The 24,407-nt window shown below is 40.2% G+C and overlaps 1 protein-coding gene across 1 annotated transcript in view; it reads left to right on the forward strand.

Moving 5' to 3' along the window:
* Positions 1–23,763, forward strand: part of KIAA0586 — a gene marked incomplete at its 5' end in the record, with an annotated part of 83,716 nt that extends 59,953 nt beyond the window's left edge. Inside the window, 2 exons of the mRNA XM_082485594.1 lie at positions 18,711–18,776; positions 23,531–23,763. Of these exons, the coding sequence (XP_082341720.1) occupies positions 18,711–18,776; positions 23,531–23,676 (212 nt within the window). The 3' untranslated portion in view covers positions 23,677–23,763. The remainder of the gene's footprint in view (positions 1–18,710; positions 18,777–23,530) is intronic.
* Positions 23,764–24,407: the final 644 nt, after the last annotated feature.

The raw sequence follows: 24,407 nt of genomic DNA on the forward strand, positions 1-24,407 counted from the left end.
AGACCTCCCAATCAGGATGTAGAAGACGATGAAGTATTCTATAAGCAGCTGGCAGAGGTCTCACGATCATCTGCCCTTGTTCTTGTGGGGGACTTCAACTTCCCAGACGTCTGCTGGAAATACTACGCAGCAGAGAGGGAACAGTCCCGGAGGTTCCTGGAGTGTGTGGAAGACAACTTCCTAACACAGCTGGTGAAGGAACCAACTAGGGGAAGTGCCCTACTGGACCTACTGTTTGTTAACAGAGAAGGTCTTGTGGGGGATGTAAAGGTTGGAGGTCGTCTTGGGCAGAGTGATCACAAAATGATAGAATTTTCAATTCTTGATCAAGTAAGGCGGGGAGCCAGCAGAACTGCCACCTTGGATTTCCGAAGGGCAGACTTTAGCCTGTTTAGGAGCATGGTCGAGAGTGTCCCTTGGGAGGCAGTTTTGAAGAGCAAAGGTGCCCAGGAAGGCTGGGCATACTTCAAGCAGGTGCTCTTAAAAACGCAGAAGGCCATCCCCTTGTCTCGAAAAATGAGCAGACAGGGAAGAAGACCAGCCTGGCTAAATAGAGAACTTTGGCTGGACCTCAGGAAAAAAAGGAAAGCTTACATTCTCTGGAAAAGGGGGTTGGCAACTTATGAGGACTATCAAGATATAACAAAGCTATGTAGGGGGAAAATGAGAAGGGCCAAAGCTCAATCAGAACTCAGCTTGGCCACTGCAGTTAAAGACAATAAGAAGAGATTCTTTGAGTATATCAATAGAAAAAGGAAGACTAGGGAAAATGTAGGCCCACTGGTGAATGAGATAGGTGCCCTAGTGGTGGAAGACACAGAGAAGGCAGAGTTGCTGAATGCCTTCTTTTCTTCGGTCTTCACTGCTAAAGTTGTCCCTCACGAATCCCATACTCTGAAGGCAAAGGGGAAGGTCTGGAGAGAGGAAGATTTTCCCTCAGTTGAGGAGGACCGTGTCAGAGACCACTTGGCCAAGCTGGACATTCATAAGTCCATGGGCCCTGATGGCATGCACCCGTGAGTGCTGAGAGAGCTGGTGGATGTTATTGCTAGACCACTCTCCATCGTCTTTGAACGGTCATGGAGAACAGGAGAGGTGCCCGAGGACTGGAGGAAGGCTGACATCTTCAAAAAAGGCAAGAAGGAGGTCCCAGGGAACTACAGACCGGTTAGTCTCACCTCTGTCCCTGGGAAGGTAATGGAGCGACTCATTCTGGATGTCATCACCAAACACGTTGAGGAACAGGAAGTTATTGGAAGTGGTCAACATGGATTTACCAAGGGTAGATCGTGCTTGACCAATCTGATAGCTTTCTATGATGTTATAACTGGTTGGCTGGATGAGGGGAGAGTCGTAGATGTCATCTACCTTGACTTTAGCAAGGTTTTTGACACTGTCTCCCATAAGATCCTCATTAGGAAGCCGAGGAAGTATGGGCTAGATGAGGTGACAGTGAGGTGGATTGAGAGCTGGCTGCGGGACAGAACTCAGAGGGTTGTGATCAGCGGCATAGAGTCTAGTTGGAGGCCTGTAACCAGTGGTGTCCCCCAGGGGTCAATACTTGGTCCAATTTTGTTTAATATATTCATTAATGACCTGGATGAGGGGACAGAGTGTATCCTCAGCAAGTTCGCTGATGATACCAAACTGGGTGGGGTGGCTGACACCCCAGAGGGCCGTGCTGCCATCCAGTGTGACCCAGACAGGCTGGAGAGCTGGGCAGAGAAGAACCTAATGAGGTTCAACAAAAGCAAGTGCAAGGTCCTGCACCTGGGGAGGAAGAATGTAAAGCACCAGTATAGGATAGGGGTGGACCTGCTGGGAAGTAGCTCTGAGGAGAAGGATCTGGGGGTTGTGGTAGACAGTAAATTATCCATGAGCAAGCAATGTGCCCTTGTTGCCAAAAAGGCCAATGGAATCCTGGGCTGCATATGGAAGAGTGTGGCCAGTAGGTCAAGGGAGGTCGTTCTCCCCCTCTACTCTGCACTGGTGAGGCCACAACTGGAATACTGTGTCCAGTTTTGGGCTCCCCAGTTCAAGAGGGACAGGGAACTGCTGGAGCGAGTCCAGTGAAGAGCAACTAAGATGATTGAGGGATTGGAGCATCTCCCTTATGAGGAAAGGCTGAGAGAGCTGGGCCTCTTTAGCCTGGAGAAGAGAAGGCTGAGGGGAGACCTTATTATGGCGTACAAGTATCTAAAGGGTGGGTTGAAGGAGGATGGAGCCAGGCTCTTTTCAATGGTTCCCAGTAACAGGACGAGGGGCAATGGGCACAAGTTAGAACACAGGAAGTTCCGTTCAAATACACAGAAACACTTCTTTACGGTGAGGGTGACAGAGCACTGGCACAGGCTGCCCAGGGAGGTTGTGGAGTCCCCTTCCCTGGAGATTTTCAAGCCCCGCCTGGATGCAGTCCTGAGTAATGTGCTCTGGGCAATCCTGCTTTAGCAGGAGAGTTGGACTAGATGATCTCTAGAGGTCCCTTCCAACTCTGAAGATTCCGTGTAGCCTACATTGCTCCTTGAAGTTGACTAATTCCTAAGAAAAGATCTTGGAAATTTTAATACTGAAATCAATTAGCTATAATTATGGCATTTTTCAAGCAAATGTCCTGTTACAGGTTTATGTAAGTTTTTCAGTTTTTATTCAGAACTTTTATTTCTGGTCTATTTTGATTCTGTTTTTTCTATACAATTACCTCCCTCTGCTATCAGTTCGCTCATGGACATAATTCAGTTAATATATTTTACATTTGGGCAAGTCAGGAAGTGCAAAGCTGCATTTCCCACAGAAACTCTGTCTTTTCTGTAAGTAGTCATTAGCTTTTAGGTGCTCCAAGTGGTTTAGAACACCAGTTCTCAACGAGTTTTCATTTGCTTTTTCTGTACATGTGACCATAGCAGTTACCTGATAGCTCGTGCATTAGAAAACATGCATCTGAGTGATAATGCATTTTTCATATTATCCCCGTATAAAATCCTCAGTAGCCACACTTGACAGTTTCTAGTTTGAATTACTGAGAGTCAATATTTAGCTGTGTTACCATACATTTGGAGCAGGAGTTTTGAATTTCTTGGCTTTTGTAAATATTATTTATCCCTTAAGAACTGCCATTTATATCTCTGGTTGCTTCTTTTCCCACTGAGTTACTTCTGTTATTTTTCAGACAAAATGTTAAAACAGAAGTTTGATTTTTCATAGCTTAAGGGAAAGTCTTGTGTAGAATTGTTATTGTAGACAATTATGTCCTTCTGCTGTGGGTGTGTTCTGCTCTTCAAGTTAAGGTCCTGGGAAACTAAGCACCAGGAGCTGCTGTGGGTTTCATGTGACTGTGCACATCTTTGCACCCATGCCCAAGAGGTCTCTTTCTGGGAAATCCAGAAATCCTTTGGTCTCCTAGACCTGTCATTTCTTCCCCTCACTTACCTGTGGAAAAGGTGTGAACAACAGGAACTTCTAGCAAGCAAAGCATGAATCTCCCTAGATTTTAGACTCCTAGAATGTAATTTGATTTTTTGAGGCATCTAAACTAATTGAAATGCATGTAATCACATGGAGAAATGAAAAGAAAAAGAAAAACAAAACAAAAAAACCCACCCCAGTTTATATTTAAAGAAAACTGTACCGAGTCAGCTCATATTGCCTCGCAGTCTGAGGATTTCCTACTGACTGGCATGCTCAGGTAGAAGTCATTCTCCTCTGGAGTCCGGTTCCACACCACATGTCACTTGGCCCTTTTCTTACAGATCTACATCCATTAGGTTTTTGTTCACATGGCAATTTTCTTCAACTTCTAAGTGGCTGAGAGTTAGTTCTCCTCTTAATGCATGCCTCCTTAAATGGCACAGAGGGATATAGCACTCTCTCACTGCTCCAGTATTGTCAAGACATTTCTGTGAACTTGTGCTGAGGTTTTTGCTGTGGGAGGTATGTGCAAAGGCAGAAAACTTCCCGTTTTAGTCTTCCCTTAGTACCTATACAGATGATGCTTTACGCCCATCATGAAATCTGCACAGCTTTGTATATCTTCAAGATAGTCCCATTACTTAAGCAGGTGAAAGCAGTTACAGTTGCTTCTTTCTCCCTTTTGATCAGATCTTTGCATTTCAAGTATACTGATTTTGCTGAGGTTCAGGGTGTATTTCTGTACCAAGTCCCTCCTCTGGCCTGTACACAGCAGCAGAGATTTTCAATGAAATTCAATGAAATGTTGTTTTGTTTTTTGTTTTTTGGTTTTTTTTTTTCCTGTGGAAAGGGAAAGCAAAACTTACTCAAACTGACAAGATCACTATTTAAAGGATTACTTCCTACAGAGACTGTCAAATACTTGGATTTTTACTTGTCTTTTTTCAGATTTACTGGGGCTTCAGGTAAATATACAGAAATCTCATCTGCTTCCCTCTTCAAGCCTAGATTTTAAAGGATTCCAGGTGATCTATTCCAGTGACCTGTGGCATCCCCTGAAGTGCAGTTTATGTATCATAAACTAAAGTTGAGGGCATTGACATAATTAAGCCTATTATTTCACTCATACATGGGGGTCATAATGTGCAAATGATGAGGGACCAGTTCCTTTTTCATACTGGTAAGCTGACCCCCCCTGTGCTACTGCTGCATAAATCATCCAGTGTACATTCTGGAGTTTGTATGTCCTTTTTGCCTCAAAATATTATGTGGTACTCAGTATGGGTGCCTGCTAAGCATCAGCTGTCTGTATTGCATCCTAGAGACACCAGAGGCTTCTGAGGATCTTCTGTTCTTAAGTATATCTTAATAATGTAATGGGTTTTACTTCTAAGTTTATTAGAATTTCTTTTAAAAATATCGATTCATAATTGTATTTGCTTTTCAAACACTTGTGACTACCTGCCAGAACCAAAGCAGTCCTGACTGCCAGGCAGTTCTGGTAAGCTGCATGCAGCACCACTGCCTCATCCCCGCAATGCGGATTTCATAGAATCATAGAAGGTTGGAAAAGACCTTTAGATCATCAAGTCCTACTTAAATCTAACACTGACAAAACCACCACTAAACCATGTCCCTAAGTGCCATGTTTACATAGCTTTTAAATACCTTCAGGGATGGTGACTCAACTACTTCCCTGGGCAGCCTGTTCCAATGCTTGATAACTCTTTTAGTGAAGAAATTTTTCCTAATATCCATCCTAAACCTCCCCTGGTGCAACTTGAGGCCATTTCCTCTCATCCTATCACCTGTTAATTGGGAGAAGAGACTGACCCCCAACTCACTACAACCTCCTTTCAGGTAGTTATAGAGAGTGATTAGGTCTCCCCTCACCCTCCTTTTCTTCAGGCTAAACAACCACATTTCCCTCAGCCATGTCTCATAAGACTTGTTCTCTAAACCCTTCACCAGCTTTGTTGCCCTTCTCTGGACACGCTTCAGCACCTCAATGTCTTTCTTGTAGTGAGGGGCCCAAAACTGAACACAGTACTCGAGATCTAGCCTCACCGGTGCTGAGTATAGGGGGACAATCAGTTCCCTAGCCCTGCTGGCCACACTTTCTGATACAGCCAGAATGCTCTTAGTCTGCTTGGCCATCTGGGCACACTGCTGGCTCATATTCAGCCTGTTGTCAACCAACACCCCCAGGTTCTTTTCCATCAGGCAGCTTTCCAGCCACTCTTCCCCAAGCCTGCTGCGTTCCGTGGGGTTGTTGTGACCCAAGTGCAGGACCCAGCACTTGGCCTTGTTGAACATCATACAATTGGCCTCGGCCCATCAGTCCAGAACCCTCTGTAGAGCCATCCTACCTGCCATATTTCTCCATATTTTTCCATTTTTTCCTTTTTTTGCTGGTTTGAGGGGGGAGGGTTTGCCTGGTTTTGGGGTTGTGGTTTTTTTTGTAGCTTGGGTCTCTAGTGGCTCAGCATATTCTAAGCAGAATTCTCTTTAAGAGGAGAGTACCTTGTGTTGCTGCATAGCCACAATGAAGAGTTGGAATGTACTAGCTGAGAGCCCTAAATTGCTGTTTCCACTTTGGCAGTCTACCTTTGATCTTTCGCCAGTTCCAGTTTCCAGTTGTATAAACCCACCTATTGTCAGCGCATCTAGGGGCCAAGCTAGAATGTGATGCTTTTTCTTTTGTGTACGATGGTGAACCAGCTGGAGTTGCTGTGCATTGCAAGCAGGGAATGGTCTTGAGAGCAAATATTAAATATAGTCTGATATCTCCTGGACACTAACGCAGCCTATTGAAGTTGTTGTGCCAAAGCAGTCTTTCTCACAGCCTGTGTAGGATTTGTAAACACACTAGGATCTGACTGAAGCAGCTTTGTATTGTGCATTATGATTTGTATGCACTTTTGCAAACTTACAGTAATTGCTGTTGCCTTCATTGTAAAGAGAAAATAATAAACACACACAATAAACCCCCTAAATGGGCACTGATCCCACTGGCACTGATCTTGAGTAACTGAATAAAAGCAGATGGTAGCAAGCTGACTAGGCTGACCTGCTTTACCCTTTCATGCAAATATTGCTTATATAAATGAGGGACACACAAAAAATTAATGGGCTTGGGCAAGCCACCTAAGGACAGAGACTCCCCATGTACTTAATGCTTACATCAGCCCGAGGGCTGTTTCCAGTTAGCTCTTCTCTGGAGGGAGATGTTTCTCACAAATTAGTAGTTCCACATCTCTGAGCCCATGGTTCAATAAGAAAGAACTGATGTGCATCTAGAAAGTAAGCATGCTTAGCTGTTCTGTGGCCTGTGTGTTGTGGTAGGTCATGGAAAATGATCGGAATAGTCTCTCCTGAACCTGCTACTCATTTATATACGTATAATTGAGTCTGAAGTCGCTTTTCACATCATCTTCTGCCATAATGTTGTAAAGAGGCATTAGATTTTTATGGACTTGTACTACTTTAATTTGCCTGCCTATTTGTTAGCAGTGATGGCAAATGAATTTAAATTGAGATTCCTAGTTCTAAAAGATGTGCCTCAGTATGTCACTGTAATAAGATGTGTTGTAAGAAATAGCATTATCTTTTTCTTACTCAGGAGAGCATTTGGTTCGAGTTACTACCTCCAGGAGTATGCTACAGCCTCTGCCAGAGGTTACAGCCTGCAAAGACAATTTCTTGAGTAAGATGTATTTCCACTCCTCAGGCACTATGGTTTTCAGCCTGGTATATCAAGCTGGAGTCAGGAACTGTTCAGGCTGTCTCGTGTAGACCTCCCACCAACTCTGTGTTAGTTCAGTTGGCAGATGCACTATAGGATCTTTCAGGATGATCATCCTTTCTTGGATTAACAGTCATTCAAGTAGGCCTCTTATCTAATGTTTCTTTTTAGTGTGAAAGTTGTGTTTCTTTTATAAAAGGCATCGGTATCAGACCAGGAACTCTTGATGCATTTGGGTGCTGGCAACACACTGCGTGGATGCTGTATGGTGAGAGGTGAAGACAAGGAGTATTACAAACACATATTTCAACTTGGAGAAAAATATATAGCACTGTGATAGGAGAAATGTAGGCTTTCTGTCTTCAGTATGTGCTGTGTTTGTTTTATTTTTCTGCTTGGCAGGGCAGGCAGATGTTGCCCTTTAAAATTCAGCGGCTTGTGTGTGTCTGAAAGCAACGCAGCAGAAGGAACAGCTTCTGCTTTCCCTGCCGTGTTGGGTTTGGTGACCCTTGGGTAGAGGCAGCTGGACTCCCTTCAGCTTTACCTGTTGTTAAGAGCTCTCAGTTCAGCTTTTTTTAAGCACTACATGAAAATTGGAAGGAGCCAGCTGTTTGTGTGGGGAGTGGCTGAGTAAAAGAGAAATTACTAAGGATAGGAGTGTGTATGCCGAGGGGAAGTAGCTTAATGCGAGTGATAAATAATCCACAGATTCTGACTGTCTGCTCCCAAAACCTCATTTATAAAGGGGACAGACGATTTACAAAAGCTGTTATTCTCAGCCATTAAACTTTGTTATTTTTCTTTTTTTTTGATGCCTTATACATTTTTGGACTACTAGCAGAGGTGAGGCATAGCTGTAAAGTTATTAATAAAACCTAACTAGCCAATGATGACAGATATTTAGATGGTTGGTGTCCACCATAAAATTGTAATGTTATTTTTTTTTAATTTTACTGCTTATTATATTGTGGGAGGACTTGACTTACCAGCAGTTTTCATGCTCTTGAACAGTGTTGTTACCTTAGTATTTTATTTGCTTATTTTTTGATGCTTTAGGAGTAAACAGACCTTCTACTTTATGCACTGAAGAGAGGCCACATTTTTCCACCACCAGCTTCTCAATACGGTGATACAAAGACTGCCTATAATTAAATATAAATATATGTTCCCAGTGCCCATGTGATTAATTTTTTAAGACTAGGAGCCCAGGAAAATGGGCAACAGCATGGAGTAAATGTTATCTAGGATGTCTTCCAAATGAAGAATACTATATAAATAATGGTAACACTACTCTGATAAATGCTGATTTTGAGAAATGCAGTCTGCCAAAGCAGCTTTCTTCTTAAAAATAGGGTAAGGACTGGTGAGTGAAGATTAAAGTTGTCATGCGTGACCTGTTGCTCACTGCTGAGGTTGCATATGGGACTGCATTTTGTAATAGTGTTGAATAATGTCCAAATGTAAAACTTGGTTAAAACACTTTTCATCTTCTGTAAAACTAATTTCGAAAGTAAAGTACAACAAATCCTCATCTCTGAAATACCAGTTGCAAATGTGCTTTTGGTGATTGCATTTGCAAGGAACAGTAGTAGATGATGGAGATGGGTTAAATTTTGTCTGTGGACTACTGTGTTCTGGTTTTTATCATGAATGCTGTCATTCAGGAAAAAAACCCTACACCTAGAAAAACTTAATTTAGATTTAGAACCTTTGTATCTGTGTTGTCATTCTTCTCTAATCTAAAACTTATGTTTTGCTTTTAAAGAAGGAAGAACTGTTTTTAAGCACAGTTCTAAACAAGCTGAGTGAAAGTTGTTGAGTGTGACACAAAATATGTAACAGTTCTGTAAAATGCATTTTTTTCCCCAGTGCTTTGGCCGCAGGGAGTTAACTATTTCTTTATGTGTATGGCACAACTTTGACTTTCATTAACTCTTTCTTTTTTAATGTCAGATAGGCATGCAGTTTTAATACTAAATAATAATTCGTCAACCGTATGTGAATAATGAAAATCTGTATCTCACATTTCTGGGTCTGGTAGAATTACATTTATGTTTTGGCTCCAAACTGTGCAATCAAAGCAGGTTAGACTTAATATGGGTCGACCTGCAGACCTCCATCCGAACTCAGGTTGTTACAATAAAGTAATAATCTCAGGGTTGCATATTGTGGCCTTGTTTTATGCACTGTACATATTGCAAGACTTGGGCAGAGCTGTTTGTTTAAAGACAGTATAACAGCTGCAGTTTCTGTCCTTGGCAGGCCGTTGTATCTTCAGTAAAAGTATAAAAGCATGGAATTTGCTGGCAGTTGCTTAATTTCTGGGTTTTTTAAGTTTGTTTTTAAAATCCTAAAACTATAATCACAGATCTTGAGAAAATTTTTTTATTTACTTTACAGCTGCTATTGTGCTCTGTTACGTAAATCAAAATTATAAATGGGAAATATTTACCAGTTTGAGTTACAGTGTAAATACATGATTAACTTCTTAAAAGTGCATGTAGCTTATTTCAGTAATTGGACCCGCTCCTAGAGACAGGCAGGCAGGGAGATTACACAGGGAATGCTTGTTTCTGAAGATGAAGCTTCCTTCCTGATTTGGGGGAAAAAAAAAAAAAAAGAGAGAGAGAGAAAAGAAAGGGGGAGCAGTTTCCTGTTGGAGTCCTCACTTCAGCGGAGGCCAGGCAGTCGTGCCTCCCCCTGCTCCAGCTGGCCTTTATGTGCCGTCCTTTGTGGAGGCGTTCTCTGACGAACGATGTCCAAAACCATATTTACAAGAGCATTTGGGGTTTGCCTCTACAGGCAGACCGATTTAAAGAGATTTTTGCTCCTCTCTCGTTTGCTTTTAAGTGCAAGGCTACAACAGTCAGTGTCTCTGAGGTTAAGATTTGATAAAGGCTGTTCCGTTCCTAAGATTCGTAATCTTCTAGAAATGGCCTAATGAAGAGACTCAACGTAAAATTTCAGCTGTACGTAAAAAATGTGTTCTGACCTCAATATATATATGATGTGAAAACCAAATAATAGCAGCACTGCAGGCAAAATCTTCTCTGCTACGATGTGACAACCCACCCCTTCATCGGAGGTTTCAAGAATTTGGCTGCAGTTTTGGAAGAATTTGGCTGCAGTTTTGGAAATAAGCCTCATGATTCTGCTGGAGAGATGTTTTGGCTCTGTGCTTATGGCAGGAAACTGCAGTAAAAACCTTACTTTTCTACCTACAATATGCGGCAGTTGTTTTAAATGCAGCCAAGGCTGCATTTAAAGTCTTTTTTTTTTTTTTTTTTTTTTTTTTTTTTTTTAGTATAACCGTTCTGACAAGCTTGAGCATCCCAGCAGCTAAAAGCTAGAACCACTTAAGGTGACGATTAGGGCCTGAGTCTATACTTCATTAATTCAGTAGGTCCTTTTCTTTAAGGACAAATTCCCTTGTTCTGTCTGTCCAGTGTGGGCTGTTAAATGAGTCATACATTCAGCTCTTTAATCCAGCTTCTTTTTGCAAGTCTGCGTGGAAAGTGAAACACTTATAAAGAAGAGCAGAGCTTCGTGGGTACCCATCGTAGGTCTGAGTGATGTGTTTAGGAGATGTTTACATCATGCAACACTGCTAGCTCGAAAATCCAGGAACTAGCCATCAAGCAGTCTCCAGAAGCAGTGAAGAAGCTCAAGGGATGTGTGGTGGTGTGCTAAAGCCGATGGGTCCTGGGATGATGTGATTTCATAAGGAATCTAGAACATCTGTATTTTGTGGACATACTTGCTTGGGTATCTGAGCATGTGGCTGTCTTTCAGAGGGTGCCATCCCAACCGTTCACACTCATGTAGAGCACTGCAGTGCCGAACCTGCCAGAGGAAATATTTTGAAGTATATGAAAAAACAGTTCAGATGTTTTGAGTCGGAGAGTGAAATTGCAGAAGGCCCTTAGAGGTCTGACTTATTGTGCAATCTCTGTAAGTAATTGGTAATCAAAATACCTTTGCACATGTCACTTTTATATTTCCTGTAATAAAACAGCAAGAGCAATTAAGATTTTGGACCATCGTCTTCTACAAGCTTCTAAAAATGGATGGGTTGGGGATTTTTTGAATTATGGCTGAAATAGCCAATTTTTAAATTTGAGATTGCTTCAAAAAAAGTTTGGTAATAGCTGTTTGAATAGATTTTTAACTGTAGCCTGACAAACAAAACTGTTATGTGGTAACATAATTGATCTGAAGTTTACTTCTGAAAAAAAGTTAAATAAGAAACCAGAAGAACTCTTCACAAAACTGGAAGACATCTGTGCTCCGGTAACCCAGTATGTGACCTACTGGGCTTTGTGCATTTCAAGTCAAAAAGAACCAGTAAATATACTGCCATATGCATGCAAATGTGTCTGATAACATGCTGTGTGCTGTGTATCTGTAATGTTGTTCTGACACGGTTCAGAAAGTTGTGGTCTTGGCATTCTTCAGGAAACATTAGATTAATATAGCTGCCTTTGTCATATAATTATTTTCTTGTTTAAGTAGGTGTGTGAAGGCTAGTGCTACATAAATGAATTATATGGAAGACTTTGGAGGAAGAGGGGGCTTGTAAACGAGATTGAAATTAATGAATATAAGAATTAGAAATCAAAACTTTATGTTTAGTCTGAGGAGAAACAATTCCTTAAAGCGTAACCACATGGCTGTTTCTTGTTTGCATCAACTCTGGTTGACTGTTATTGTCTTCTGTTAATTCTCTGGGGCAGTGGCCTGACTTTGTTGAATGAGCCAATTGTTTTCCTTTGTGTTGCCCATCAAGTAAGTCCCCATCTGGTTTGTATCAGACTGTTTTCACAGCCAACAACTGCTGCCTTTTCTATATCCTGACACTTAAGGGCCCCATGCTATCAAAGCATTGCTGTGATAGCCTGTCTGGCTGGGCCCATACAGCTGTGCCTTGCAGCTTGAAACTATTACCCAAGTAATGGTAACTTAGAACTTGAACTGGCTCTTATTCCCATTGGTGTCGTGTGTACAGTGAACAGAATACATTTTTGTTGAACTCCGTGTTCAACAAAAAATTCTTTAAAGCGCTCATTTTAGTTTATAAGACTGGTTAGTTTTTATTTTCCAGCAGCTTCCTGTACCTAGAGACAGCTTTGTGTTCTTCTAAAACGTTAATGAGTACAAGACTGGCAATATTTATTTAAGGCACTGTTGTTATTACTTACTTTTATGGTACATTAAAGCTCAATAAGTGAAAATTAAACAAGCAAATGATTCTTAATGAGGATTTTTCTTATCAGATTTAGAATACATTTCCAGGAAACTTTCTGTGTGATAAACGTGGGTTGTGTGAATAACGCTACACCTTGGCTACTACACTACTCGCTTTCCAAGTAGCTATCTAAAAATACAAAGCAATGGACAACGAGTCTGCGTTAACCTGTTTATTTATTCTCTGAAGGAATTGGGAAGAATTGGAAAACTCTGTAGCCTGGGCAGTAAAACTATATTGTGGTTTGCATTGCAGAATCACTGAGAGGCCCCAGGCATGATCCAGGGCCCTTTCTGCCTGGCTTCCTACAGGGTAGGAGGCAGTCCTGTTCTGAGGGACCTTGCGACATGTGCATTCTCTCCCTCCAAGATTTAAAAAAACCCAACACCATTACATCAAATAACAGTGACATTCAAATGTTGTCTTGTATAAAGAAAGGTGATCTTGAAGCATTTGTTCTCTTCTGCTCTTGTGTAGGCCGTGTAGCCATGTAACTCTCAGTGACAGAGTCATGATGACAGGGAGCATATTCCGCAACTTGTATATGTATTGAATTTTAAGTATATTCTGAACTTGGTTCTTTCATGATATTTAAGAGAGAGAGAGAAAGAAAATAATGGGTAATGTATTTAAAATTGCTCGCCTTACCGTGAGCAAATGCACGAAACTGCTAGGAAGCAGATTGATTTATCTAATACTCACAGAGTAAGTGTTCCTGAACTTGGGAGTGTGTCTGTGTGTATTTATTGTGAATGAATTTGCTTCAAGTCAAATACTGGCGAGCCATTAAATTCCATGAGACAAGATTTTTTTGCCTTTGTGGTTTTCATAGTGGTACACACTGGGTGTCATTGTGGCAGATTAGGGTTGTGCTAAATAATTGGTTTTATGTCATTGTCAGGTATATAGAGGGTTTGCAAAAGCTGCTTTCTTAAGGAGCTTTCCATAATTGCTTTTCCTATGAACGCTATATAAATTCAGGAGTTGCAATGTGTGCTCTAGAGCAGTGACCAGACCCAGGCGTCTGTGCCGTTCACCAGCACAAGTTGTGTCCCATCAGCACGCAGTAGCCCACACCTCTGCAAGGAAGCTGCTCCCACACATGCCGACTGAATTTCCATACACGCTCCTTTCCAGTGCAGATTTCCTTGCACTGTGGCCAGGAATATTTAAACCCAGACAATTGATAAATGAATTTCATTCAGGCTGCTTACAAGCTATTTAAATCATGCTCACCGCCCAAAGCAATGAAGAAGGCTATTGGTGAACAGAGTGCAAGCAGGTTTGGCATCAACAATTTGAACTGGGAAGAGTGAATGTCGAAGTGCTGCAATGCTTTCTAAAATCAGTTGGCACTAGATACCAGACGGAGTTGTCATCATCGGTTACTGCAGTCAGCATCTTCAAAGTTTCAATTTGTGTATGTGTGCACAGCTTCAGAGGTAAAGGACATCTGCCCAAACGAGAATCTAATGTAAACGAGTATGTTCAGTGTCTCTGAAGGCATTGCTTGATTGCTGCTTGAAGATTTGTGCAGAGCAGCTCCTGGGTTGCTAACAACAGTTGTTGGTTTCACTGTTGCTGCTGGCGAACCGTTGGTTGGTAGTGAAATCTTCAAACAGCACAGTGTTGCTGGGAGCAGTCTGCAGTGTTTTCACTCCTTTTTATAGTGGTTAGCAGAGATGGAGATGTGTGTCATACTAAGATCAGTAGATATGTGCACAACAGACACTTAAAAAGGTGGTGTAATGTGCTGAATATGTAGCATAGATGTAGAGCAATATATTTCTGCAGTTCATTTATTCTACTGATTTAGAGCTCATATTCACCCACGTATTGAAAAGGAATTTCAGTTTTACTCTTTCCCATGTAGCAGGCCAAGGTTCTTGGAGTGGTGTTTGGGATTGTTTTTTTTTTTTTGTGTGTGTGTGGTGGGTGTTTTGTGTGTGTGTGGGTTTTTTTTTGTTTGTTTGTTTGTTTTTTGGTTTTTTTCCACAAGGAGGAATGCTTATCACTATTGCACGAAGTTTAAGCATTTTAGATTTTAACAAACTTTAAAATAGCACAGGGTAAAAACATATATTTACTCTCAGACCTTTCCAAGTGTCTGGTCCTGGGCATTAAATTGTAGAGGCGGTGTTACTTGTCATCACACTGGGTACTCATTACAAGAGAAGGTTTAGACAGTCTTTGGCAGAATAGGGTCTGGGCTCTTACATAATGGCTGTCTATCAGCAGATCTTCCAGTAGAGGCATTTAATATTTTCCTTATTTTAACATATGCTTACTTACGTAGATTACAACAGTATTCTTTCTGAGCTAATAGAAATATTGCTTGCCTCTCTAAACTTCCTAGAATTGCTTATTCCTAATAATTTTTTCAAAGTTAATTGATATGTACCAATGGTAAGGCCTTTAATGGCCATCTTCTGCTGCTTAACAAATGTCTTTAAAGGAGGTCTTTTTAACAAGTTTGTCGGCATGTATGCTAGAAATGTGCATAGAGACATCCTACTGGTTATTAGAATGCATCACTGGAAAATGCTAACTGTACAGGGCTGGTTTTGTTCTGTCTTGTTTTGTTTTTTCCTGGGGAAAACATTCATAATCTCCTTTTCAAAAGGTGTAATTATAAAAATTGAGTAATTGTGCTGTAGGTATAAGCATTTTCATACACCAGATCTTTGTAATGGCAGTACAGTAATAGGAGTCTTAGCAAACTGTTTCCATATGGAGAATCCCATGACTTTAGAAGTGAAAATCATCACAACAAATCAATAGGGTCATGTGAATATTTAGCTTTATTTCTCTATTCTGAATACTTCAAAATTCTATTTTGTTTGTAGTCATCTAGAAAACCACTTGTTCTTTGAACAGTTTTTTATTTTTAGTATATCATATAGATTTTTATTACAAGAATGCATTTCGTGACCCCCTTATATGTGAAGAGTGACTTGCAATGAGAAAATTCTGCCCTGAAGTACTACCTGAAGAGCTGTGCAGTACAGAAAGTTTTATGTTTTCTTCCCGATGCCTACCCCTGAGCCTTCATTCAAATCTGGGTGCTGATTGCTGCATTGGCTAGAGGGTATGTAAGCTTGTTGCCCAGGAAGTCCTCTTGTCTGAGGGAGAGCTCATCAAGGTTTCCCATCACACTTTTAAGTGATAGAAAGTAGCTTGTGACTTCTTACACTGATTCACTGAAAGTTGTCCTCTTACATTCCTAACAATTTTTTTTAATAGTCACGTAGCTGAGGAGTTAATAGGGCTGGATAGCGTGCGATGCTTAGTAAGTATATGCAGCGCAAGCATCACTGCAGATAACATGCTCGGTCTTGATCTGCAACATACTGAACCTGTCTGATAAGCAGAGATTGTCACATGTGTGTCCCAAGCGATACGGACAACCGCGCATCAAAGACTGCGTAAGAGCAGCACGTTGGAGTAACTGTTGGTAATTTAACTGCCTGGGCCAAATTGATCTGAAGGCAGGAGGAGATTCCAGAGTAACCCAATACGTGTCCTGGCCAGTATGCTAATTTACAAAAGAACATCATTTGCTTAGGGGATCCCCTCACTGGGATACCCATCTTCATTTTAAGCGTGAACTGGAAAGATGTTAATTTTCAAACCCGCTGCAGCCCTGATTTATGGTGAAACATCATTGAATTTGTTCATTCAACTTTAATTACTTGTGTAAATTATTTTTTAATTATTTGTAAATAAAAACAGGCCATGTAACTTTTAAGAATTAAAAAGATGCTTTGACTGGGTTTTTTTTTTTACTTGCCACTCCCCACGTAGGTTATGAATGCTATTACGTCTAGCACTGTGGTATGGTGTAGATAAGCTGGAGGCAGTATTGCTGCAATTAATATTGTTAAGATATAAGGTCTCAGCAGAGCCAGTCCTACTGCAGTGAATGATTCTGCATCCTGAGGGAAGTCTGCATAACTTTATCTTAAAATATAGTGTGAATTCCCACTATCGATCATTTGAGTTCGATGGGGTTTTTTTTGAGCTTCTTTATTTTGCTTCAGACACCGGCATTAAAATGTCTTTTGGATCCCCAAACATGAAGGTGTGAATAACAGAGGTCAATATATTGTTCAACCTCACTTTTAAAATTACTTTCCCATCTACTTGCCTGTTAGATTTTGCAAAAAATGAGGAGAAGATTGGTATGTAGGTGACATTTAGTTTTACTGAATAAATATAAAATCAATTACACAATTAAATATGCCATTTTTAAATTATCACTTGTCAGATTCTCCTGATTCCACCAGCTGTTTACCTAGGTTGTCTCCTGTGGATTTAGAGATTACTCCTCCCCCCAGCCCTTGCACAAGGTATACGTTTTCCTGGTGTTTTTAAAAGGCTCTGGACCAGTAATGAACCACCTTCTCCTCCTTTTTTTACTTTGAAATAAAAGCTGCTGCTTCAAGGTTTACCACAGACCTCTCATCTCATTTTTCCTCAAGAAAATGGTTGCAGTCAAGAAACAGCAGTGCTTAAAAGTTAAGAAAAGACTAGTTGTTTCTAGCCAATTGCACATCCAAAAATCACAGGCATCTGCATGGAAAAATCAAATTGACTTTTAATGTTTCTTCTTAATATTTTAATTATTGTAGTTATTTGGAAAGATCATTACACATCTTTTGGAAGTGATTTGCTGGGAAACAATAGCAAGAGTTGTGGCCAGGGAACGAACTTAATTAAGCAGTGAGATACTCTACAGAGCAAAATATGCCAGATCTAAAGAAGCAGAGTAGGTTTTAGGCACCAAAACAAAATATTTATTTAGTAAACTCTGCAATCTCATTCCTAGATGGCTTTGGAGCTGCTTTCTGTCTGCCCTTCCCTACTGCTCTCTGTGTTAGGACTTTGAGAAATCTGGTTCTAGTTTATTTTATGTATTTCTGGTTTTTGTTCTGTTTAGTGTTGTTATTGGTGGGAATACTGCATGTTTTGGAAAACCACTGAACCTTGAACTCAGACTTGAGAGGAGGAAAAATCATTTTCAAATATTCTGCTTTGAAACGTTTGTTAGCTGCTTAGCCTTGTGTCCCGCCCTCCTTTACTGACCCAGGATCTGAATTTATTTTCTTTTCAGAAATATTTATAGCTAGGATATACATTAGGGTTTAGAGAAACAAACAAAAAAGAAAAGTGGTGTGTGTATGCGTGTTTATTTTCTGTGTGCTTGTATGCAGAGTTTCTGTAAGTACATTACACCATGTGAAGATGGAATTTGCCAAGTTTGGGTCAAAACTTGAACTGAACTCATACTATATAGTTTTCTGTCTCTGCTGCTGTCTGTGGGCCACTTATGGAGGTTTATGAGTTGGCTGAAGCCTTTGAGAATGAAACTGTGTTTTTCCAGCTCAAGCAGTAGACTCATACTTTTAAATCCAGACATTTTTGGCTCAAGTCCTACAGATGTCAGTCCATTTCTGTAAAACAACTCAAGTGTTTTAATTGTAAATCTATCCCTTTCATGTAACTCAGCCCTAGAAATTTGGCCTAAGTTTGCCCAGAGTCTTTTCTGTTTGCATGAAACCAGCTAAGTTAGGGGCAGCCTGCTTTTGAGAACAGAACTGCCTGCGTTTGCAGACCGTCTTGTTCTTGCTTTCTGTATTTCTGTCCTAGTGGAAGGCAGCTGTCTGACCTGCAGCGAGGGGCCCTGTGCTTAGCAAAGCATTTACTCGATGAGAACAGAGTCCCTGCCCGAAACAGCACATGTGCTTAAAGATTTCTGCTTCATTTCTAGCAGAGCTGAGAGGACACTTTCTCCACAATACAGAAATATTCATATGGATTCAAGGTGGGAGTGGGCCAGGGCTAGAAAAGTGGAGGAGCTGTCATTTCTGATGAATGGAGAATAATTTTGTCCACACAATTGTATTATTTGAGCAACCGTTGATGGTCATGGTTATTTCTGAGAATGTTGTATTCTTTATCATTGTGAGGCAATGTGACTAGTTCCTTAACATACCTACTCTCAACTCTATAAGCCATTAAATCCCAGAAGCATTGAATTATGTAGTCAATATGCAAGTTATAGCTAGACATGAGTCTGAACCGGAAATACTGATCCTTATAATTAGTAACATGACTGACATTTTCTCCTTTCAGTGTAGCCTTCAGAATTGCTTACATCAAAATATGGGTGTTTCTTATCAGTATATGTTAGCCCAGTAAGTCCGGACTAATTTTGATTTTGCCAATAATGCTGTTTCTTGGGTTGCTATACTTAGTAACTTGCCTGTACAACCATGTATGAAAATGAGTTAATTTTTCTATGGCACCCTACAGATATTCATGGAGGCATGGATCGGACACACATTGGCACAAGTATGTATCTGACATCTTTGCTTACAGGTAAGAGCAGCAGATAAAGTGTTTCTACCGATAGTGGTTCTGTTACCTTTGGGCTTGTAGGTATTCTTCTACTTTACGGTCATAACTGTAAAGAATTTCTGACAACTCTGTTTCCCAGCTAACGGTCTTTGCAACTATATCCCAGATGTAAATCTTTTTTTTTGTAGGGAAAAAGCAAAATGGGGGAATGACACAGATTAAAAAAAGGCACTTTCATTGAAGATTATAAGATGCTGAGTTACAGATCTGCAGGTGTTGTGCTATCCCCAGTGCTCTGAACACTTGAGATAATGCCATCTGGAGGAAGTTATTTGTTGGGACAGGACAGTGTTTTAAACTTTGAAGTCAGTAATAAACAAAGGGAAGCAGCTGGAATTTGGCAGAAGAAGAAACAAGCCATTCATATCAATCCATGCTATTGAAGGAATGAGAGCGCTGCAAATTGGGGTTGTTTTTACATATGCTTGGAACTTTATTCTTGCTCTAGAAGTTATCTGCTTCAGTTGTTACATTAGAGAGTAGGGGGAGTGTTGCTGGGGGGTGATGATCGTTTTTAAATTTTAGTAAGTGATATGTAGATAATTACAGTAATTATGGTTCTGGTTTTATACTCAAACAGTAATCTGCATCCTGATCCTTCAACCCCCTCCCTATTTATTGTCTTGAAGATAGCTTTTTTTGCTTATAAGATATGGGTCTGGTTTACCTCCGGATAGATTAAAAATAGAAGTTTTATTTAATGTATGCACACTGACTTGAAGGAGTTAAAACACATGGTTTTTATTTGGCTTAAAAGTCAGACTTGTTTAGTCTTTTTATTTTGCCAAATAGAAAAATTTTAAAAGAAAGATTTAAACATTTTTCTTTGTTCTTATTGTTGCCATATGGTATTAGTAACCAAACCTCCCTTCAGTGTGTTTAATTCCTTTTCCATTTGGCATACATTCACAATACACTTGTATATAGCATACTCTCTGTGTGACGGCACCTCTTAGAGGAAAAACTCCCTTCACAGGTCACCGCATGGTTGACACACCATTAATTTTTATGTTTCTGTTAAACAAAGATCTGGAAATTTAGTACTGTACATGAATTTGTTATAGATTGCCAAGAGCAGGAAAAATCTCTAATCTGAAATCTGACCTTTTCCATCAGTGGGTCACCAAGATGTTTTCAGTCACTGTTGAGTTTCTACCAGTCAAGGACTCTTCCACACTTATTAAGAGTGTCAGTTTTCACAGTTTATATGAATGTATTCTATTAGACAGTGACAATGAATTTGGAGGACCGGAGGTCACCTCAGGTCATACGTTCCGTTTATTGAATTTTAACAAGGAAATTTTTGTAAATACATATAAGTACATGATTACAAAATTGTACCAAGTACTTCTGGAGCCTCTAAAGAGGGGAAAAAAGCTGTGAAGATTACTTGCCTTCCTGCCCTGCACTGCTTTGTAAATGGAGGAATTTTCCCTTCCATTTTTATGGCATATCAAAAGATTATAAGCACCACTGCAATTGGCATATTTGTGGTGGTGAAGAGCTCAATATTTAAGAGGAAACCATCATAGTATTGGTTATGAGATGTTCTCTGATGGGGGGGAAGACATAAAATGGAATATCACATTGTTAAAGAAGGAGCTGGTCAGGGACTATACAAGCGCTACCACTGGTGTACAGCAAAAGGCAGATACAGACATCAGTAAAGAACACATGTGAGCAGGAATATAAGTATTTAAATCTGTGCACTTGTATTTGTGTATTTACTCACATACCCATCCCTATATGTATATATGAATGTGTTGTATGCATTGTGCATGCATGAGGTTAGGTTAAGCAAGAGGTGGTAACAATAAAGCACATGTGAGAGTAACTCAGTAGTTGTATCTTTGGGCCAACGTAGAGTTTCGTAGTTGTATCTTAGGGCCAATGTAGAGTTTCAGGACTCCCAAGTTTCTGTCCTGGAAAGTTACAGTCATGGAGCAGAATCTCCCATGTAGCTGAAATAGGATATCCATAGGTTTTTTTAGAGTTAAAGTGGTGAAAATCCACGTTCTGTATTTTCTGCATGCATCTAACAAAGTCAAAGACTTCAGATTTTTGTCTTTAAAAATAAGGAACCGTTTAATTTGGGTATTTGTTAAGCTTATCTTTAAGTATATTTAGATAACTCAGGACATGGTAATTTTTCTGTTGAACAGGTAGATGGAATGATTCTTTTAGTATTTCTATCCTTTTAGCATTTTATATCTATCATAAAAATGAAGTATAGTTTGTCAGTAAAATATATTAGAGTATGTGTTAGGAGAGAGTATGTTAGGAAGAATGTAGACTAATACGATACTTTCTTTCAGCACCCCAGAATCAAATACTTGGGAAGTCACTACAGAGCATTGGGATAAGGGAATATTCTCCCCCCAGCGCCCACCCTCCATTTTTTTTTCTTTTTTTTTTTTTTTTTTTTTTATTAACAAACCTTAAAACAGCTGTTGAAACAATGACATCATGGAATGTGACATGACTGTGGAAATTATTAACAAAGTCAAGCTTTGAAAGCATCAAACTACGTATAGTTTTGGAGAGTTGCTTTAGCGTCTAGTATGATTTACAAGGTTTCCTCGGGCATTACACATTCATGTCTTTACTGTGTGTCAGCTTCACGTCTAACCAAATAAACGCTTTGCTTTTCTTCAGTTCCCCTTCTGAATAACCTATTTTTATCATGCAAACATGGCTACAGACTAAGCTCATGGAAGTACTTCTGGAAAAACAAAACACGCATGTTGCTTGCGCATCTCTGTGGTGTTACCATAAATATGCTTTTGAACCATGTTCAGAAGGATTTATCACGTCTTCTTACTGCTCGTGTGTTAGGTTTGCTCAGGCCCATGCCAACCCAAACTTCGGCAGCTGTGCTTTGTAGAGGGGTTTGGGCTGGGGGTGCCGAAAGCTGTCCAACTAGTGAGGATAGTCGAGTGAAACTATAGACATTGCTTCTTGCAAACTGCATAAGCGGCTGTGGCAGACAGGTGGCACGTTGATGCCCTAGGGACAAAAAAAAAATGCTTTTGTGCTCTTGCTACCTCTCCAGAGCCCTGCCTTCCCGAGGGGCAGGAGGCTTGGCTGGCACAGGTTGCTGCATGTACTGGCTTTACTGTCTTTGGCCTCATCCGTGTTTGACTTCCTAGGCTGCTGGCAGCTGCTCTAGCATGAAAAACACCGGATGAAATTTTATTTTAGCAGTGGGTTTTTGTTGTTTTAATTAGCCATTTGAAGCGTGCTTTGCTACAAGTCAGATGAAAGCAGATTACTACTACAGTGACGTAGTAGATAATTAACTGGGGTGAAAGAAAGCCTAACTTCTTGGTTTTATTGGGAAAATAGTGTTTTAATTACCTAGTCTATCACAGAGGAAGGGAGAATTATTATAGCTTATTGGAATAAGAACAAACTCCAAGTGAGCCTTTGCTGTTGTACACAGACTCATATATGTTGGTTTGCTTGTAGCTGCTGCACTTAAAATAAATGTGCCAAGGACAGCTGAAATCTCAAAATGCTCTTTCAAAACTCACAAAACAAAATGTTTTGTGAATGTTGCACCATTCATCCAATGCCATTTCTCCTGTCCTTCTTTATTCTGTGTCTGTAGTCTGATTTCATGTCTTGCTCCCTTTGCTCCATGAATTGATTCATCTTTGTCTCCTTCCTCTGGCTAAATATAGTAACTCTTGCCCGTGACCCTTCTCCCTTCCCATCTCTGGTATCTGGCTACAGGTTGTTTTCTACCCCTCCAGTGGTTCCCAGACAGGAGGACTTTTCAGCGCTGCAGTGATCTTTCACAGCTGCTCAGCAGCCAACGCTGTGGGACACGGTCCCCTCCCTTGCAGGGGCTGCTGGCACTGATGATGGCTGGGCTTTGCGGGGGCTTGTCCCTCTCCCAGGACATCCCACATTTTTCAGGGTCAGATGACAAGAATGGGAAGTGGCAAGATGCCATCTCAGACTTGCTGGAAAGCTGAACGTGGCTTGTAAAGTCCTGCAAGCCACCTCTCCAGGGGGGAGGGCTGTGTACATTTTCTCTGGAGTCTGTCAGAGGATGAAAGAAGGGAGATAAACCGCAAAGGAGTAGCAAGAAGGACCCTTAATGAGGCAGGGAAATGGGCTGGGGATAGGGAAGAGGTAAAACAACTTCTTGCCTGTGTTTTGGGCAGCTGAAGCGTTGACAGGGTGTTTTTGTCTACAGGACTTGTAGGCAATGTCTGCAACTTGGATTGCTTTGCTTTTTATGATTGTATATAGATATGTAGTATTGAACAACCGGAATGTTTTCTAAATGTTTGATGCAAACAGACATACACATATAGATGAAATTTAGAAATACTGTTAGTATCTATGGATCTTATTTAATTTTTGTAGAAAACAACATATTTGAAATTTTTCTGGGCCTACTGGAGATTATATTTGTGTGTGTGTGTGTGTGTCTGTATATATGGTGTATCTGTATGTAAATACAACCCAGTCTGTATATGCAGAAACTAATCTCTTTGTTACCCGATAAAGAGAACTCTGATGGCTAAAACAGCACTCTGAAATGCCTCAAAACTGTGGACAGTAATCACAGTATCACAGTAATGGTGTCTCTGTCTTTGTATGTCCATGGAGTGAAGCAATATGGAGATGACTTCAGTACAGTTTAGTTGCTTGTCATAGACAGCAAATAATGTGTTTTTTTCTGCTTTGTTTATTTTTTTTAGGAGAGGATGCTGCCCCACATTTAAATTCGCATGTTTCTGCAGCAAAGGTGTCAGTGAAACTGCCTTCCATGAACATAGATAGCGAAACACAGAGTACGAGTAGCATACATGGCAATTCAGATTCCTCAGGGACAGATACGTTTTAAAGCTTGTGGCTTTTTATGACAGTCACTGTCTGAAGATTTTGTCATTGGTACATTTGTCTGCCTACTGTGATAGTCTGGATGTTTCATCAAAATCCCAGTTTTTCAATACTGTTTATTTTCTACTATTTTTCTTATAATTTTGTTATGATTATAAATTTAGGCAATGTTTCTGTTTGTGAGTATATCAAATATTTTTAAGCAAATAAAATGCAGTTCTTTCAGAATCGTTGTGAGTTTAAGTCAATAAACGCCATTTAAATATTTATTGTACATACAGATGAATGTGGAGGTGATTGGTATTAAAATCCATGGCAAAAGTCTATCTCACTGATGCAAAAAAATGCTTGGCTCAACATAATGTCAGTACTGTCAAAATATTGAGCCAAAGGGAAATATATTTGAAACCAAAGTTTGCAAGAAAATTGTTTCTATGTATCTTCATAGCTGCTTCATCCTTAGAAGAGCTCTATCACACGACCGTAATTCAGAATTGTATGTAAGAGAGACCATTAGAGTTTGTATTGTTATCAGGAGAAATTTCTTTTTTTAGAATTACGAGAATTTTTCAGCATTTTGATGTTTGTTTCGTTAAAGATTTTTCCCATCTTGAAACAAGTTTGAATGAGAGATTGTGTGCGTAAGGTTGTTTTATGTTTTTAGTGTAAATTTCTCTTTCTCTTAAGATAGAGGTAGTTGCTGTAGTCTCAACCCTTCAGAAACACAGTAAGCTC

Source organism: Vanellus vanellus, assembly GCF_965231255.1.
Source record: "Vanellus vanellus genome assembly, chromosome: 6".
Lineage (NCBI taxonomy): Eukaryota > Metazoa > Chordata > Aves > Charadriiformes > Charadriidae > Vanellus > Vanellus vanellus.